General features: G+C 42.7%; 1 protein-coding gene across 1 annotated transcript in view; it reads right to left on the bottom strand.

Moving 5' to 3' along the window:
- The window catches only part of LOC130384968 (pikachurin), a 29,600-nt gene that overhangs the window by 2,991 nt on the left and 6,828 nt on the right, over positions 1–19,781 (bottom strand). The window contains exons 4-24 of the mRNA XM_056593395.1: positions 17,900–17,926; positions 17,639–17,756; positions 16,704–16,839; positions 14,325–14,491; positions 11,987–12,102; positions 11,368–11,630; positions 10,047–10,237; positions 9,360–9,460; positions 8,716–8,816; positions 7,927–8,071; positions 7,504–7,693; positions 6,541–6,666; positions 5,845–6,088; positions 5,195–5,306; positions 4,905–5,021; positions 4,016–4,196; positions 3,565–3,588; positions 3,352–3,430; positions 2,942–3,085; positions 544–627; positions 157–260 (exon numbers count right to left, since the gene is read on the bottom strand). Coding sequence (XP_056449370.1) covers positions 157–260; positions 544–627; positions 2,942–3,085; positions 3,352–3,430; positions 3,565–3,588; positions 4,016–4,196; positions 4,905–5,021; positions 5,195–5,306; positions 5,845–6,088; positions 6,541–6,666; positions 7,504–7,693; positions 7,927–8,071; positions 8,716–8,816; positions 9,360–9,460; positions 10,047–10,237; positions 11,368–11,630; positions 11,987–12,102; positions 14,325–14,491; positions 16,704–16,839; positions 17,639–17,756; positions 17,900–17,926 — 2,770 coding nt within the window. The remainder of the gene's footprint in view (positions 1–156; positions 261–543; positions 628–2,941; positions 3,086–3,351; positions 3,431–3,564; positions 3,589–4,015; positions 4,197–4,904; positions 5,022–5,194; positions 5,307–5,844; positions 6,089–6,540; positions 6,667–7,503; positions 7,694–7,926; positions 8,072–8,715; positions 8,817–9,359; positions 9,461–10,046; positions 10,238–11,367; positions 11,631–11,986; positions 12,103–14,324; positions 14,492–16,703; positions 16,840–17,638; positions 17,757–17,899; positions 17,927–19,781) is intronic.

The raw sequence follows: 19,781 nt of genomic DNA, 5'->3' as shown, positions 1-19,781 counted from the left end.
GTTCGGACTGTGCCTTAATGGTATGCGCTTCTACCCAGTTGTGCCACCGGGGCACCCCATCAACATAAATTCTAATACAAAAATACCAGTCACAATCAATTATAGATTGACCTTTGTAGAATCTTGCTCATGAAGTCCACCAGAAAGGGAACTCACCGACGTATAAAGGGCCGTTGATGTTGAGCTGCCTCATCTTGCCAGGTGAGCGGCCAGTCTTGGCGCCATAGTCATCCACCGTCAGCTTCCCTGATTGGCCATCCCTGGAGAGACATGCATGAGTTTAACAACCTCGGGAAGAGTATCCATAGTGGTTGGCCTATGAAAGCAATAATCCATCAGTAGCATTACTTGTCAAATAAACACAAAAAAAATTAAAAAGTATAATTTATTTACTGTATGCATCTCACAAAGCCTGCCGAAGAATACTTTACATTATATTTTACTACAACTGTCCTCACTTTAACTTCCTGTAACTCAAACAGGTGTAAAATGCGTGTTCTTCATTATGAAGGTGAAAGTAAAGGTAATGTGATGGAACTTTACCGGACTGCTTTCACTCTGTGCCAGCGTCCGTCACCGAAGGAACCATTCACGACCACATTAGCAGACCCACTGCCAAGGTTGTAACTATAGCAACACATAAAAACATGTCCTGCATGTTACTAAGAGGTGCTGCTTGGTTTCACTTTTGTAGTTAATGATCATGAGACACACAGCTAACTGCCTTAAATGAGTGCAATAGGCTGTGTAAACTTGTAGATATATGATTTTAAGATTGAGAGGATTGCCCCTTTACAAAGGTTCCCTTAAAACACATCACTACTACAGGAATCCTCTACTATCACTACTATCCTCAGTGTCACTCACGCTCACAAACACTCTCACAGACGTGAATATTTGCTTTTGTAGCCCTTTTCATTGTGAAACTGTCACTTATTGTGCCGCTTCCAAGAATCAATTAAATTTTTCTGCAAAGCACCTTCTAGGAAAATGAATAGGCTGGTTGTATTTGTGTGCGTGTGCGCGCGTGTGTGTGTGTGTGTGTGTGTGTGTGTGTGTGTGTGTGTGTGTGTGTGTGTGTGTGTGTGTGTGTGTGTGTGTGTGTGTGTGTGTGTGTGTGCGTGTGTGTGTGTATGTGTTTGTGTTTGAGTGTGAATTTCAAAGGCCTAGGGAAGTATATCAGCAACCGAAACATTGCAATTAAAATGTTCCACTGGTTTTGACGTCGATCTAAACACCACAACAATATTTTCCCCCGAAGGAAAGCTGCAAAACATACATTAACGATTATAATACTGAATCAAATTATTTTGCTGGTGGTTAGAATTGCATGAAAAATATATCCATTTGATTCTTATGTCACTCAATTAATTCAATTGGATGCCTACATGTATTATATAGGGCTGCCATCAACAACTCTTTTTCTATCGATAAGACGAATCAGAAGAATCCCTCCCGGGATCAAGTGCAAAGGGTTTACAAACCAAAGCTGCCAAGGCTTAAAAAACCTGGATGAAATGGTGTGCTTCGTCATGCTCTCTTCAGAGAGGGTGCTGCTTGGAACAGGACCACAGTGGTGCGGCTGTATCTGGCTCTGGGTGACCTGAGCACATGGGGGCCACTGATCCACTTTGTCAAGCTCTTCTGGACTCTGAGACGCATATTCCTGGAACTTGGGAGACACTGAGCCTCCTTTTTCCATAGCTCCTCATCTTGTGGATCAAGCCAAGACCATGTGGATAGGGGGCGATCACAGCTGACTTGATGCATAGCAGATGTCTCTTTATATTTCAACAGTAAGGAAACCTCCCCTTAAATGGGAACAAAATCAATAAGCTTCTTCCCCGCATGTCTATCTTGACCAAGGGTTGGCCTTATCCAACCAGAGACTCTGAACTCCTCCGGTCGATAATGGGATTGGAGGTGGAAAAAGCAGCAGGAATTTATACTGATTCTGCATCCGGATGATCCAACAGCGCCAGCAGATCTCCCACCTGTTTCCCACTTAGCTCCAGGCCACTGCTCTGCTGCTGCTGCCACAGATGGAGAGGAGGGGCTACTTCCATTGGCTCCTCCTTCTGTCCCGGTCTAAAATCGTATGTTTGATGTTCTTGTATTGTATTTGTATCATATTTGTCTCGGTATTATTTGACTGCGACCTACTCAAAATAAAATGTTATGGGATTTCTGCACTCAGACCCTAATGCAGCACAAATGTCATTTTTTTTTTCTCCAGCTGAGACACACACGGCACGAGAGGCCCAGTAGCCTCTCACCGTGACCACAGAGCAGCGACCGGCCTGCAGGAAGGAGCATGCCGCACCACTCACACAACAAGAGGATCCATGACTTCAGCAGACACTCCTTGATCTTTCATCTTTGTCTTAAATAAATAACATTCTTCAGCTCATTCCATTCGTCTCAAAGCGCACCATGTGGTATGCTTGCTCCTTTTTGATGACTTATTAAATTATTTGTTTAATTAACTCGTCGTAGTGTTACATTTGGCGACATCACTTTAACTGGATTGATGAATTGATACTTTGATGATGATACTGAAACTATTTTTGCATATATATTAATTGTTGTCGTCTGTAAGTGATTATATATATGTGTATGTTTGTGTGTGTGTATGTATGTATGTATATGTATATATATACAGTATATTATATATGATATTTGCCCAAGATACTGAGCTCCAAGAACAAGACATAAAGAGGTTATCACACACACACACCCCAAGACACACACACACACACACACACACACACACACACAAACACAAGGGCACACACTCGCACACACAGATACACACACACAAGGGCACACACTCGCACACACACACACACACACACACACACACACACACACACACACACACACACACACACACACACACACACACACACACACACACACACACACACACACACACACCTACCTAAAGATAAGTGCTCCATCCTGAAGCCCCATAGACAGGAAGTCGCTGTTGGGCCTCATAGGACTGTCGCCTCGCCATAGCAACAGGCCCCCCTTGGCGGTGCTCCTGAAGCGCATGAACAGGCTGGTTCTAGCCCCCGTCACCCTGGACCATCAGAGACGTCCCAGCAGGCACAAGGCACAGAGCAGGGAAAAGAAATGTTGGCGGGATGAAATAAATGGTGTTGTTTGCACTGTACTGACGCCCAACCTGGCTTTCAAGACTCAGCAAGGGCAGTAACGATCCATCATACACATGGAATTAAACGCAAAACCACACCATGATGGAGACATTGGGGGTCGCTCTCTGTGTGTGTGAGTCAGAGAGTTTGTGTTTGTGTGCATGTGTGCATGTATATTTGAGACATTAACCTTTTCAGGATGTCACTGTTCTCATACGTCAGGTAGCTTCGTCCAATGAACTGTGGAATCTCGATGGCTTCGGTCACAGCTGGATAAAGAATATTGCACTTGTTATCACTGAACACAAGGTGGCACTAAGAATATGTGTATGAAGCAAAGCCACAAAAGATAAGGAAGAAAAAAAGTATTATTCTAAAGTGTATATAGAGGAATAGAACTTACTATTAAGACAGTAATTTCCGCATTCTGCTCAACGAAAGCATGACAGCAAGGGGGGGAAAGGCACAGATAGGCTTAGAGGGGATTAATTTGTCTAATACATTACAATGTATTGTATTTCAAGAGAAAATGCACAGCTCTATAACCCCTCAATAAGTATGAAAGATATAAGTGAAAATATATAAGAAAATTATATTTGCTGAATCTCTGGAGTATTTTGTGACACTTAGTGTTTATTAGTTGGTGCATGAGCACATGTCCTTAGGCGTATGTTAATCACTATACAGGACCTTTGTGAGACCAAACTATTCCCTATTTAAATCCAAACGATATCATCAAACAGCATCGAAGTTACCAAAAGGTCACCCTAATATAAGTTGGGACCCGGTCCCAAGAATTCGAAACACTCCACTGATCTTTCTGACATGACATGCTCCTATTGTCAGAGGCTGACCTTTTTGGCAGTGTCTGCCATCATACCCTAGGGGGCAGTCACACTCGTAGCCGTCCCACTTTGGCCTGCACGTCCCGTCGTTGGCACAGGGGCTGTCCACACATGGATGAACTGCGTTAGCCAAGTTTACCCCTCCAGCTGAACCAGATGTGATTGAGATGGCACGGTCGTTAAGCACCAGCTAGCCAGATGGAAAGAACAGCAAATCTATTACAAATGATGAACTGGACTGGAAAAATCATGTTGTACGTCGCAGCAATGTCTGTTTGCCCACTAATCTCAGATCCACCAGTCCTACTATGTTAAAACAGAACTATAGGGATTTTAATTAGTTTCAGGTGTATTTCTACAGTGGCCCGTCTACAAGGTGTTTATTTGAAACATTACACGCTTTTTCAGTTTAGTTCTGCTGCTGAGTTTGTGTTTACTGATTGGTCGAATCAAATAGAAAGCAACAGAAAGTGAAACTTAACATCCAGATTTGAGCTCGTATGCCATGAGACTAAACGTATTCAAATAATGTCTGATCTGTGAGACTGGTCTGCCACTTGTCTCAGTGTTGTGATGGTTCTTTTGTCCACTAGATGTCACCCTAGTTATATCCCACTCTCCTTATTGTAAGCCTAAAATTCACCTGTGTTGTCTGTGTTTTGCTTATCGTTTGGTTTTGGTTCTGATTCCTTCTTTATTTCAAGGAAGTAAATAAATGTTTTAAACGTTAACATTATACATTTGTCGGTTTGGTTCAGAATCCTGAGCTTAATAAGTAGGCTCAGCGTATAATAAGATGCTGAAATAAGCAATCTCTAAATACCAATCACAAAAATAACATTCAAATTGATACATTGAGGCACAGAGTAACGTAGATGGTTTTGATGGATGACAATACCTTCTGGATGGTGCCAGTGAAGGGTCTTATCACACCTGCGCTGGGTTTGGTTTGATCGTAGACTGGTACTCCCCCAACATACAAAGGAGAGCTGCATTTGATCTGAGTAAAGGCTCCCTTAATAGCAGAAAAAAATAAAAAGGTGAAATCATTAAGCCATGATGCTGAATCATGAAATAGTTTAAGGTGTATAGTAAATAATACAATACAAAACAATTAACTAGGTACATCATAATACACAATAATAAAAAATATAAATACAAAGGATATCTAACAAACATTCAAAGTACCTCAGCGATTCCCTCTGTTGGCTTCTGGTTGTCCACTAGTAGAATGCCGCTCTTGGCCGTCCGAGACACTTTCAACTCATGCCACGTATCCATGGTAACAGGCTCCAGGCTCCTAAGACAGAGGACAACAAGCGGTTCATTCATGTGACCTCTGACCTGGGAGTAGAGTGGAGAGGGCCATGTTCACACAGAGAAAAAACATTATGGACAAAATCCAGACTCCCCTCCAGACAAGACGAGTCAATGATGGAACTGGCCTGCAGAGGGGTAGTCCAGGTCAGCTACTAAATCCATACTAATTGAGGCAACGTGTGCAAAGTAAATCAGACCTAATTAAGGTTAGGTAAAACACATAATAAATATTTGGTGATGAAATATCATTATCTTGCCCGGTTGCCCCATCTAGTCTACTTAATATGCTAAATTATTAAATGGACCAAACTACTAATGAAAAAAAAAAAATAGATATATAAACAATTAGTTTTATATTTGTTTTTACCATTTTTTTCTTACTTTTAATCGTCATTAATTTGCAATTATGATTACTATTTCTGTGTATACTTCTGTACTATACCAGGTACCGTGTCCCATGTCCTATACGGGAACGTCCCATCTGGGAGGAGTTCAGTGCGTCTCTCGTCCCTCAGTACCTGATGGTGGCGCTGCCGGAGCCGCAGTCGAACCTGAAGTCCACGTAACTGTCCACCAGGTTGATGGCGATGAAGTCGCCGCTCCGCGCGTCGTCGCTGTACAGCAGCGTCCCGTCGGCCAGCGAGGGTCGAAAGGTCATCTCGAACTCGGTGAAGGACAGGTAGCTCTGGAAGGCCTGGGGCCAGGCGACGGCCGCGTACGACCGCAGCGTCTCGTTGAAGAGGGGCAGCAGCAACGAGAAAGCTTTGGAGGAGGGCAGAAGGAGAAGAGGTGAAGGAATAGCGCTTTAGCAGGTCCTAAGGTCATGAGTGTCAGAGAAGCTTTACTTCAGCCTTGCCTGGAGCAAGCCTGAACCTGTTTTACTTTAGATTGGACTCAGGTATACCGTGTTGGTCACCGTGACAGTCATCACCGCACGGCTGAAGCACAGATCGACTGAATACAAACAGCAATCATAAGAATCAGTTGTTTTTATGAATGTGTGTCTATGCGTGTGTTCACATGTGTGTGCACGTGTGTGTGTGTGTGTGTGTGTATGTGTGTGTGTTGATGTATGTAAAGCTTTGTGTCTGTCTGTAGAAATATATTTAAAAGTAAGTGTGTCTATCCGTCTGTCCGTGTGTGTGTGCGCGCGTGTGTGTGTATGTATGCATGTGTCTGTGTGTGTATGTGTGAGTGGTATTATGGAGCCTTACTGTCTTCACAGAGAGTTCCTCTGAAGCCCAGCTGACACAAACAGATGTAGCCATCGGCACGGTTGGCGAAGCAGCTCCCTCCGTTGAAACAGGTGACCAGATCACACACACTGTCACTGCACTCACCTGGCACATGCAAACACACACACACACACACACACACACACACACACACACACACACACACACACACACACACACACACACACACACACACACAACAAACACAGCCATATGTGCATGAATACATTTTGTGTTGTTTTTATGTTTGACCCTATCCACTCACCATACATATGAAGCCTACCCTTTCAAGTATGTGCTGTACAAGGCAATCCTCACTGGCACCAAGTCATTGATATCAAACAACCTGTCCATGCTCAACTTGTGCAGATTTTATGTTGAAATTTATGTATTGAACTCCATGCAAATGCCCCTTTGCTCATGAACTTCAATAGAATGCTATGTATGTTTTCACAGAAGCTGCTTGAAACAAGCAGCGGGTGGTTTGATTCCCTGACAGTTCTGTCAGAATACATCAATGTTCGCTGTCTTTACTGAGCTGCACAGCAGAGATAATCTATTCATCAATACCATGGAAGGGTAATGACCCACTGACCTGGACAACATGAATCAAAGAGGATGTTCTTTTGTTCTCGTGTTATCTCTATTTATGCTGTCAAATAGATCATAAAAAATCATAAAAAAAACGATAGGAATGAAGAAAATGTAAGAGAAAACTTAAAAATTCATATCAAGGTTTCCAAACAATCATTCTTTATGTTCTTTACGTTGTCGTCATTATTTGTGTCAAGCCATAGTCAGAGGTGTTGACACCACCTTTCCTTGTGTATGTAAGTATATCTTTCGATGTAATATTATGTAACATATGTTGGATATGTATATTGTATACAATTCTCTAGTAAATATTGACATGATAAAATGCACAAATGAACATCTACTCACCGATATCAGCCCCACTTAGGGCTTTGCCCAATGGCCACGGTCGTATGTCCATTGGCTTGTTATTGAAGGAAAGGCTCTGAACACACCCTGCAAAGCCGCGGTTGGTCCCTGTCGCTCTGAGCAGCCAATAGGCACTTGGGGAACCGCCCACGTACAGTGGAGAACGAAAAGTGATCTTCGTGTACAGGCCCTTTAAGAATGAAGCGTAATATTATGTAATTAAATTAAAAAGAAAAAAAAAACATTTGGACATTTAGATCTCTATATTTCCTGCGGACAATTTAAGAGTTTTACTAATGGGACACAAATTCTTTAAAAACACAGTTAGAGTAGTCTAAAATGTCCGATGCTCTTCAGTGTGTGTTGGCAGGTCGACTCCGGGTCTACTAACTGAGTGGGACCTCCTCTGAGTGCTGCTCCTACCTGCGAGCGACCCGACACGGGGGTGTTGTTGTCCAGACGGAGCCAGCCGCTCATCCCGTCCCTGAAGATGGTGACCGTGTGCCACTGGCCCAGTACAATGCTGCTCTCACTGAGTAGCTGGGCTGCCCCGGTGCCACAGTTAAACCTAGGAGAGGACCAGGTAACCAGGTGATGAACAAATGTATTCTAAACGTATGCAATAAAGTTCCTTTAAAAGTTATGTTATCAGACTCCCTGAGGATTTAAGACTTGCCCCAACTCTGAGCACCTTTAAAACAAGACTGAAGACTTTTATGTTTGCTTTAGCTTTCTGCTAAATCTTAAATACATTGCACTTTCTAAAAAGCTTTTTAACTTTGTCTTTATTTTCTATTTTATTACTAAAATGCCTTTTTTACTTTTTAACTAAAAAGGCATTTCTTGCATATATTTTCTTTTACTTATTTATCATTTATTTTATTGTATGACAATGTTTATATGTGAAGCACTTTGAGTCTGCCTTGTGTCTGAAAAGTGCTATATAAATAAAGTTGCCTTGCCTTGCCTTGCCTTATAATCAAACGTTTTTTTTAAATTACGATTTTGGGGGGTTGAACCCCAGAACCTTTTTTGACAACATCTTAGCCACTAAATGATTTGGAGTGTATTTGCTTTTAATCAATCATAATTGCTTTTGTATGAATTTTATTTACACTAAAGTTAGTTCAAATTCATTCATTATTGTATTCTTGTAACATTTCGACTGATTGGTTTCTGTGTTGGTCTATGAAGGGCTTTGCACAAACCAACCTGTAGTGTAGCCTTCCCCGCACCAGCGCCAAAGAGGTGAAGTCCCCCCGTCCGCCATCATTCTCCCCACAGTAGAGCAGGAGGCCATCCTCTGAGTCTGCCTGTAGCACAGAAGCTCATTAAGGTGGCGAAGCCTTTCCTCTCCATACCTTCAAAGGGTCAGGCCCTACTATAGCCAGGTGATGGTGTTTAGGATAGAAGGGCGAGAGAGTGAGAGGCGCTTTTGGGGGAAGAACCCTGGCAGAATGGATAAGAGTGGGAAGGACCTACTGAAGTCCTCAGATTAAGTGGTAGCACAGTTTGATTGAAACCATATTTGGTTGGATAAGGTATTACTATTGTTAAAAAGATACAAACTGAACATAAGAAGGAATTAAAGGGCAAATCACAACTTTCTTTTTCAACTGTATAAATATTGCAACACACATCCTCAAGGCATATTGTAGAATATAACCTTTTTTATTTAATATTGTTGGAATAATGTAGACCAGAACAATGCTAAAAAAGATGACCTTCAACTCTTGGCTCTGACTATTGTCAGTTGCTACTATTATATATATATATATATATATAAAAATATTTGTGAGCAATATAATAGATGATACCTTAAGAAAAATGAACAAATATAATAAGTAATGGCCTACCTTAAACTCTATGGTGATGTGAAAGGTTTGGTAGGAGTTTTTCAGAGGTTCAAAGGTCATGTGTGAGTAGCCATAGAACCTGGGGAAGTTTATTGGAACCACTGGAGAAAGAGGAAAATACATATAACAAACACAGCTACATTAGTTTATTATATGGAGGTCAATGCCAACCATAATCTCCCATTATTATGGGACTGGAGCACATCACATCTCGATTATTTGCTTACTTCTTTGCTTGCGGATGCTTACTCACTGATGCAGAATTGGATCAGGTCCCCGTCCCCCCCAACACTCACTTTGTAAAGCATTTTAGGTGTCTTGAAAAGTGCTATATAAGTGCAATAAATGATGATAATTGATATCATTATCAGCTCTTAGGTATACTTGTGATGGCTCCTTGGCATCACCCAGGGAGCCAACGATTGGAGGATTATCTCCCACAAGGCTATGTCTGCGTTTGTGTGTGTGTGTGTGTGTGTGTGTGTGTGTGTGTGTGTGTGTCTGTGTGTGTGTGTGTGTGTGTATGTGTGTGTGTGTGTGTGTGTGTGTGTGTGTGTGTGTGTGTGTGTGTGTGTGTGTGTGCGCGCACGTGTGTGTGTGTGTGTGTGTGTGTGTGTGTGTTAGTGAGAGTGTGTGTGCGTGTGTGTGTCTGGCTGTGACCCACAACACGGCGGGGTGGCGTCTCACCCTCGGAGCAGGTGTCTCCGCGTCGCCCCAGGTTACAGTGGCAGCGCGACCCCCCGCTTTCAAGGTCTCCCAGGCAGAAGCTCTCCGGGGGGCAGACGGTGTCATCACACGTCAGCTCGTACACGCGAGGGACATCCCCCATCCACGGACTCATGGTGGGGGCCGCGGTGGTGGTGGGGGCCAGGGTGGTGCTAGCAGGGCAGAGCGATGACCAATATACAGTCTGTTATGTTGGAACTGACTGACTGCAGTACTGACTGCTACTGACAATATGAGCGCTATATAGTCAGTGTTTAGATTAAGATATGCAGTCTGTTACATTGTGAATGACTATAATACTGACTATTACAGACAATATGACAATTATATCGTCACTTATAGATTAAGACATACATTCCGTGTATTGTCGCTGACTGACTGTAATGCTGACTGTATTTCGGACAATTTAACAGTTATTCAGTCAGTAATAGATTCAGGTGTACAGTCTCTTATTTTGTAGATGACTGACTATAATACTGACCATTACTGATAATATGACAGCATATATAGTCAGTAATATAATCAGTTTCCTCGTGTGTAATTCAATCATAATTACTGTCAGAAAAATGTACATTATTCTAGGTGGGTGCCAGAAAAAATGGCTAACTGCTTTTTCTCCTGATGATTTTATTGCTGGCTTGACGAGATATCAAGCTGCTTAGTACCAGAGAGGGCTGTTACACTCCAGTGTCCCCTTTATATTTAGCCCTATAAATTGCTCTCCCATGTGGCTTTTTTTGAGCACACATTACATTTAAAAGGGAGGGATTTTATCTGTATTCTATAAAGACTCTTTGACATGCCATTCTCTGTTCTCCCCTCTACCCTTGGGAGACACCAGAGCAGGAATAGGTAACGCATACAAGCATCTAGCAAATCCCTGAAACCTTAAAGTCACAACTCATTCTAGTAAGGTGAATAAAAGCTTTGGATAACAAATTCTCCGCAACTCAAACAATGTTGAGGTGTGAAGTATTTATTATTAAAAGCTTTTACTGCATCAACAGATTTGAAAGACAAATGGCTGGATTGGTATAGGGCGCCTAAATCCTACAACATGCTTACAGTTTCTAATAACAAAGGCTTTTTTGCTTCCAAATGTCGCAAAGCACTGGAGAAAAAGACATTGTAGACCGTCACTATGGAAGAAATACGAGTTCAGGTAATTAAGAAGCTGACTGAGGTCATGGGAGTTTGCGCAACGATATTTAAAGGTGAACTGCGTTAATGTGGGATTGAACCCAGGATCTTTCGGTGGGAGTCCAACACCCCTTAGTACTACCTGGTAGTAGTAGTAGTAGTAGTAGTAGTGGCCGGAGTTGTGGTGGGGGTGGCTGTTGTCTTGGGAACAGGGACAGGCTTCAGTTGGGGTGGGGTTGAGAAGACCGGGCGAAAGACGAGGTCAGGGAGGGCGGAGGCGTCCGGTGTCGTGACCTCAGGAGGGGTGGCGGTGTTCATGCGGTAGACGACATTTCCCCCGGACGGCGTTTCAGGGCGAGAGCGGAGCTGGGATTTGCGGTTGTCTTCCCCGGCGCCTGGGTACAACTACGGACAGAGTGAATATGTTATTGGTTTATTATGGGATGTAGGAGGAGGCTATTTGCAAGAGAGGCCTCATGGTGACGACTGCTCATTGAGCCCAATCAATGTGCCTTCCACCTAATGGCTTGATGTAACTGTGGGAACACAGAGAAACTTTGTCCTTCAAAACTCTTTCTTAAGATCGTAACGATTTCAGAGCGAAAAAGAACATGAAGTAGCCTTTTATATTTATCGACTAAAACAAGAGAAAGAACATAAATGACGTCCTTATGAGGATGTATCAGGGATAGATAAAGAAAGAATATATGTCCACCCGTTCGTCTGTCTGTCAGTCTATCTATCTAACTACAGTAACCCACCTCTTCAATGAAAATATCATAGTCGGAATCATCGACGTCATAGCTATCATCATCCTTGGCCTTGGAGTCGGTATTGTAGCGCTGTCCGTAGTCTCCGCTGCCGACGTCTGAGGGAGCTGCTGACAGATTGGTAGTTTGTCATAGAAGCGAATGGAGTGGTATTCAAACTAATAATGGGAGTCCTGACAGAAGTTTGGTGTTACAGAAAATTTGAGTTATTATCTGTGTGTCTGTAGTGAATACATATCTACTGCGTGGGGCTTATGATTCAGATAGCGGATAACAGAATATGTCGGTCGACTTTGCGGTTGCTCTATCTTCCTCTGCACGATTGATGAATAAATATTGAACATAACAATGAACGATAACCACAATCAGTGTGTGTGTGTACGCGCGAGTATGTGTGGGTTATTGGTGGTGAAGGAGGGGTCTGTTGGTCTGTTAATCCTGTCTGGAGAGAAGTGGAACAATACCAGCTTTTCACCCATGCTGAGAAACACCATGCTTCTCTTTCTCTCTCTTCATCTTGTCTCAATCATGCCCCTCCTCCCTCCCTCCCTCCCTGCCATCCGTCTCCCCCCCTTCTCGCCGCCTCTCTCCCGTCTCTCTGTCCTCTATTCATCACCAGTTCTCTTTTCGTTATTTCTCCCTTCCTGCCCTGTGCCACTCACCATACAGACAGCAAATAAGGTTCTTAATTCGATAAATCCCCTTGCGTATTCCAGCATTGCACGCCAGAAAGCATACCATGCTCTCTCGCACAACCACATTGAAAAAGAGAACGTATTCTTCAGCCTTTAGAGGACGGGCAGTAATCTCTGGCCGTGACTCGGTAAGTTTTTCAATGGAGTGGTCATATAGAACGGAAAGTATGCACAGGTGTAAAGCGAAAAGGTGATGCATTGGAAACCGAAGCACGCTCAACAATAACAAACGCTAACGTTCTTGAACACACATGCTAGCACACAAGCTAAGATGCACAGGTATACGCTAACAGACTCAATCAAACTCACACACACACACACGCGCACACACAGTCAAACACACACACACACACACAAAACCACACGCAAACATACTTGCACAGAAACACACTTAAACTCAACCTTAAGCCTACTGGGCTTAGATGGTATTAGTGGTTGTGTCTGCACACTACCTGCTTGAATGGCATTGCTGTGCGTATGTGTCTGTGTGCGTAGGTGTGTTGATCAAAATTTCAGAGCTGAGGCAAACAGATTGAGGTAAAACTGTTAACAATTGTTGAATCACGTAGCCCTTCCCGTCAAACCATAGTTCAGACGAGGAACAATACATGTAGAGGAAAGTAGTAGTTATACCTAGGGTAGGCAATTTGAAGACAACAGCCGGGGTAAGCAAGATTTTGAAAGTATCCAACTGAAAAGAAATCCCTTCCCTCCCTTCAGGCCTTCCTCCAAGGGCAACCCCTTAAAAACATGACTAGCTCACTAGCTAGTCAGGTCTGCCTAGCCCTGTGGAAGAGTCTGGTCATGTGCAATGAGTGCCCAGCAGAGTGTGCACAGGTGACTGGTAGGTAGGTAGAAAGACAGCTAGGCCATCCAATCATTTAATTCAGGCCAAATTAAATGATTAAACAAACTGATTGTTTAATCATTTACAGGCTTATTACAGGCCTGCGTCAGCCACAGATACCCGATTATTTATATTTTTTGGTCAGAGCATTTGATTTGTTAATTGCTTTAGGGATATTAAGTGAGTTTCAACGAATATGTGAATAATGCATCTAAAATGAATTGCCAACCAAATGTTCGAGAGATGATATCTATTATTAGGTTGGATATAAAAAAGCACATCATCTAACCAAAGGAACAGCAGACCAACAAGCAAAACTATTGTTGAATGTGCCAATAGTCAGTAGCTCTTTTGATTGAGAAAGCTGGGTTTAGTAAGAGAAGCGTGAGAGCAGGGTCACTGTGACTTCTTTGTATTCAACTGCTATACAGCGAGTGGATGATAACTGAATTCTTTGCTGTGCCTAGAGAGTTAAATTCTCAGCCAACATATTCTGAGTTGCCGCAGCAATGTCCACAGTCTATCTAAGCATCATTGTGCAAAGGATAACCTGTAATCCGAATTTACTCTCATTAGATTTTCTACGAATTGGTCTGCAAATAAGTGGCTCGAGAGTTCCCTTCTAAGCAGGAAAGGTACTAGGTTTGACCCCCAATGTCCGCTGTGAGCAAAACTCAATTCAATGCAAGCCTCAATGTACGAACGCATGAGCTACACAGTAGGTCTGCGTTGTGGCCATCTTGCAGGACTTCGACCCTGCCAGCTGGAGGGGTGTGGTTGACCTTACCGAGGGTGCGCACGGGCGTGTTGATTTGGCTGGGCGGACTGACCCCGTGCACGTTGACGGCCCTCACCACAAACTGGTACTCGGTGTCGGGCATGAGACCCTTCAGGACCATGGAGGTGGCCTCGATGGGCTCCCGGATGGACGTCCACTCAGTGTCCATCTCTGGTCTGATGAGAAAACCAGAGAGCAACTCACTGACACATTTTAGAAGAGGTGTAATGGGAGTTTGTGCTGTTTATGGAAATGTTTGCTCAACACGCAAATGACCACAGTAAGACCTCGGTGAGAGCGGTTATGCCGGCATGGGTGACTGACTTACAGGGTTAGCCCCCCAGGCGCCCTGTTTACTCAATAAACTGGACCCGAGTTGCCTTCACTCTGATGAAGAGCCACTTAGACGCTGACACTGTTGCACGCAGAAAAACACATCCTGCACAGATTATTACAAGTACAACTTACTTCAGCCTGTGTGTGTATGTGTGGGTGTGTGTGTTTGTTATGCGTGTTTGTTTGTGAATGCGTATGTGCGTGCGTGCGTCCCTGCGTGCGTGCATGCGTGCGTATGAGACAGAGGTGCTTGGATTTCCCTTTCCCGAGTTCGCATTTTCAAGTACAATTTGAATCCTATTCAGTACTATTTCTAAACAAATACACACTTACTCCATTAACAAAGCGACAACAAGCTGTCGTACAACGGACGCCAGCTATGGGACAGTTGGTTACAGCGCAGTATTACGGAAACATAGTTGGAACGGCTGATACAACCAAACAACACCAAACAGACAAACTGAAGGCCCAGACATCAGATTGTTTATTCTGCATTCCAGCCCCCCTAGTTCTTCTGACTTCCACGGCTAGCAGCGGTCTCTTGAGTGCAACACCGTATTAGCCAGTTCAACAGATGCCTGCGGCCAAAACAATTTGTTGAATAGAGTCATCTCCACAGCCTTAAAGTGTCTCTCTTCAGAGGGGTTCTGTTTGATGTCTAGAGGCAAACGATTTGGCTCTGAGATGACTCTTGGTGGAACGGGGGTGGGGGGGGGGGAGCTTCTGCATGCAAACTCGGGAATCTGAGTCATGTAAAGTCGTCACATTAACCCAACAGTTTAATGCCCTCTCTGTGTGTTTCTGCCTCCCTCTCTCACGGCTCTGGATTCCTCTCTTCAGTCCTCAATGCTGTATTGAGGACTTGTACTGCCTTTACAAATACTGTGTGGTGTATGGTACCCTGTGTTCCATTTAATAATTCAGTGGCATTCTTTCCTGGCTAGGTTCATTTCAGTCTTTCATCTATTGTTCTGTTCTCTCTGTTCTTCTTTCATTTCCTAATTTCTTAGAAACATTTTTCTTGAAATAATAACATAATGGATGGCCAATCATAATGGAACAGAAGATAACACTTTTGAAAACAACTAATTTGAGACAACAGACTGTGTGGTAAATACATGCCAGTCTAGTTGGCAACTTGTATGTGAGTGTGTGTGTGTGTGTGTGTGTGTGTGTGTGTGTGTGTGTGTGTGTGTGTGTGTGTGTGTGTGTGTGTGTGTGTGTGTGTGTGTGTGTGTGTGTGTGTGTGTGTGTGTGTGTGCGTGTGTGTGTGTGTGTGTATGTGTGTGTGTGTGTGTGTGTGTGTGCACACGCGTGCAGGTGTGCGTGTATATGTATGTGTCTGTGTATCTTATTGGCTTGTCCCCAGCTGTAATATCTGCAACCAAACAGCTATGCTACGAATAGACCTCATTCTTTCTTATGTCCCCTGTGACCCTCTTGTCATAACAAAAGGAGCCTGTACTGAGCAGGCCCGTGGAAGGCTCCATGAGCAGTGTTTCATGTAGAACACCAGTGTTTTACTGTGTAAAGGACTCCATGTTCAGATCCTCACCAGTCTGTCTGCTCAACACAAAGAAGAAGGAACGGCCAATCAGGGACTGACTGGACTTCGGGACTTGGTGTGATATGGGTAAAGCTGGTATATGTATCTCTTATGTGTCCAAAAAAAAAATATTGGTTGTTGTAGGGGTTCTTTTGTGCTTTGTTGGTACAGAAGATGCATTTGATTGCACCTTTGCTGACCCTGCAAATCCCTCCTTGAGGCAATTCATTTTATAATTGTGTGTGTGTGTGTGTGTGTGTGTGTGTGTGTGTGTGTGTGTGTGTGTGTGTGTGTGTGTGTGTGTGTGTGTGTGTGTGTGTGTGTGTGTGTGTGTGTGTGTGTGTGTGTGTGTGTGTGTGCGTGCGTGCGTGCGTGCGTGCGTGCGTGCGTGTGTGTGTGTATGTATCAGCCTCTGTATAGCAATTTGAGTGAAAAAGAGAGGGATAGAGAAAGTGAGAGAGAGTTTTAATCAATCGTAATTGAGACAATTGAGCTATATCTCCTACCTGATGTAAGCAACAAGGTAGTGGAGGACAGGTGCGCTTCCCTCACTTTCTCCTTCTTTCCATGACAACGCAAGCTCTGTTTCAGACACTGCCGCGACCATTGGCTGGGTGGGTGGCGATGGGGGCATGCACATTTCTGTTAAGTGAAAAATAACACTTTAAACATGTTTTCTTCAGAGGCTAACTCAACATGATACAGATGTGGGAAAAGGACCTTGTGAGGCAAAATAACATTTAGCCATGGAGGTTAACAGCATGGAGCGTCATATGAGCATCATGTAAATATAGCAAAGCATGCAAGACTCTCTATTGATATAATTATTAGCATGCAGGTGTTGTCAACGTTAACTTTAAGATGTTGTTCTTTAGCAATCAGTGTTGTTATTAGCCTTCAGCAGTACTCATTAGCAAATAGGTGTTATTCACTTTTAATGTAGTTATTAGCAAACAGGTGTTGTTATTAGCAGGCAGCTGTCGTTATTTAGATAGATAGATAGATATATTCTTTATTAATCCCGGGGGAAATTCAAGTATCCAGTAGCAGCCGAAAACACACATAAAAACAGTGCAGTTGGATGTGCAAAAATACAGATATAAATAAATATAAATAAATAAAATGTCCATTGTTGTTATCTATTGTCCTCCCTGCCTTTACTGGGAGCTGTTGTACAGTCTGATGGCCAGGGGGACGAAAAGAGTTTTTTAGTCTATTAGTGGAGCTGGACTGGGACAGCAGTCGGCCACTGAAAACACTCATTTGCATAAAGGGGTTGTAATTAACATACAGCGTTATACTTATACTTATTAGCTTGCACGTGCTGTTATTTACATATATATGTAGATTTCAGCTGAATATATCAGCATGTCTGTTTTATTATTAGCATGTAGAGATTGTCGTTGACATGCAGGTGTGATTCTGAGCATTATAGTCCTACCTTGTGCAGAAGTGCTAACATCTCGAGGCATGCTTGGCCTTCCCTCTCCTGCCCAACCATATGCCCCCACACTCACTCTGTACTGAGTGTTCACCTTCAGGCTTCCAATGTCTACATCCTGTACAATGCAGGACAGAAGCAAAGGAGAGCAAAACAAGGAACTAAAATAAGAGACACTAACTTTTGGAATGACGTATAGACTGTTTTAATCAATTATCTTATAAATTAACATTTTGAGATTTTGAAAACAATAACACTTACGAAACTTGCTTGTCCGTCAAACTGCCCCTATGAAAGTAAAAAGCACATTTTAGTCATAAATATCTGTTGTCAAGCATGCCAGAATTCTAAGACTAATAATATGCAAATTATCCAATTCTGATCTCTAACTTTAACCCTAACCCTACATTTGATATGAGAAAAATATAATATCTAATTAAACTCTCCTTATTGATAAATAGATAGAATGCATTTATTGGATTTTTAAATAAGAAGTGATGTTTGCAACAGAGCTTAGTGAATGATGACACATTCTAAATGGCAATGGGCTGTTTGAAGGCATCGGATCCCAACACGTGTTAAGTTAAGTAAGTAAAACAGTATCTATGTAACACGTTTTAACACACAGATAGAACATATGTGAATGACCAAACAAATGAGTAACAAGGTCATGCATTGCCCCGTATGAAATCAGCAGGATCTTGTAGCTTATTCTAAAATCGTACAGGAAGCCAATGGAAAGACGCAAGAACATGAGTCATGTCAGGCCGACGGCTAGTTCTAGTAAGAAGCCTAACTGTAGATGATCAAGAGCAGCTTGACTGAGGCTTCTGTAGAGGGAATTACAATAATCCAGACAGGAGAAAAATTGAAGTTTGAGTTAATAGGTCAACATCCGAGGCAGACAGGTTCTATCTGATACATATTTCTTGGCTGATGGACTGGACAAGCTTCGTAACATGAGGATCAAATGTCATATTCTGTTCAAAGATGATACAAAGATTAGAAGCAGTAGAATTTATATTTTGAGTGAATTGGCCAGTAAACTGACAAACTGCAGTTATGAGGTCCAATTAAATAACTTTTGTCAGGTTTTAGATAGAGCAGGGTCAAGGAACATGCCGAGATATCTGCAAAATGACGTTTGCTCCTCTTGCCCAGATTCAGACAAGTTTTTTGATTCCAAATTCATCATGTGTCAAGGAGGGTAGTTTGCTGGAATAATATTTCCTTGAATTAGCCGCCTCCATGGACTTATCCAAAGATTACCATTGTGTTCCGAATCACAGGAAGCCTAATTATCCAAGCACGAAAAAAGTGCTGAATTATTTGTACTTTCAGACAAAGATGTTCAAGCAAGACTGAAACCACTTATTTCAAATTCAAGCTTTAGTAGAAAAGCCAGCCCAGTTACGCAACCTATCAGGTAAAGTGGTATTATTAATGGATTCAAACTCAGCAGTCAAATCTAGTAAAACGTTAAACGGACTGCAATCATATTATAACGCTTTTATGTAACCAGTGGCCACCCATAGCGCTTTACAAAATTGCCTTACATTCACCCATTCAAGCACAAATTCACGGCAGCGTCAGCCAGCCAAAGCGACAGTTTAGGTCAGGAGTAACTCGAACTAGCAACCCTGCGATTACCAGCCAACCCACTCTACCTCCTGAGCTACTGCCTAGGCAAGTAGAATGGAGAATGGAATATTCACCTTTGGCAGTATACATAAGGATGTCATAAGTCACTCTCACTAAGGAGGTTCAATAGGTTTGCAGCCCCAAGCCAGTTTTTAATGACTGAAGGAGTTTTTGTCCGTCAGGATTATTTTAAGGAATTTAGATAAAACGGTAGCTTGGACATTGGTTTGTAATTCATGTTTAAAATGGCTTTATAATGGGTTGATTGAAAGTTTTTTTAAAAGAACACTTTCAATTATAAAGAAGTCAAGTACTGAACCGGATGTGAGTAGTTGATAATAGAGAGTAGGCTGGGACCTAAGACAGGGAGGACAGATTTCATACATTTTGTGGACACTGGATATCACAGTGACTAGAGGAGAAGGGCATTGTGAGCTACAGTGTTTAAAAGGATCCGCAGGGAGATAGGAGAAAATTCAGAGCGCAAAGTAGGATAGCTGAA

The sequence above is a fragment of the Gadus chalcogrammus genome, chromosome 6 (genome assembly GCF_026213295.1).
Source record: "Gadus chalcogrammus isolate NIFS_2021 chromosome 6, NIFS_Gcha_1.0, whole genome shotgun sequence".
Lineage (NCBI taxonomy): Eukaryota > Metazoa > Chordata > Actinopteri > Gadiformes > Gadidae > Gadus > Gadus chalcogrammus.
Note: the sequence above shows the minus strand (reverse complement) of the source record. Positions and strands in the feature narration are given on the sequence as shown.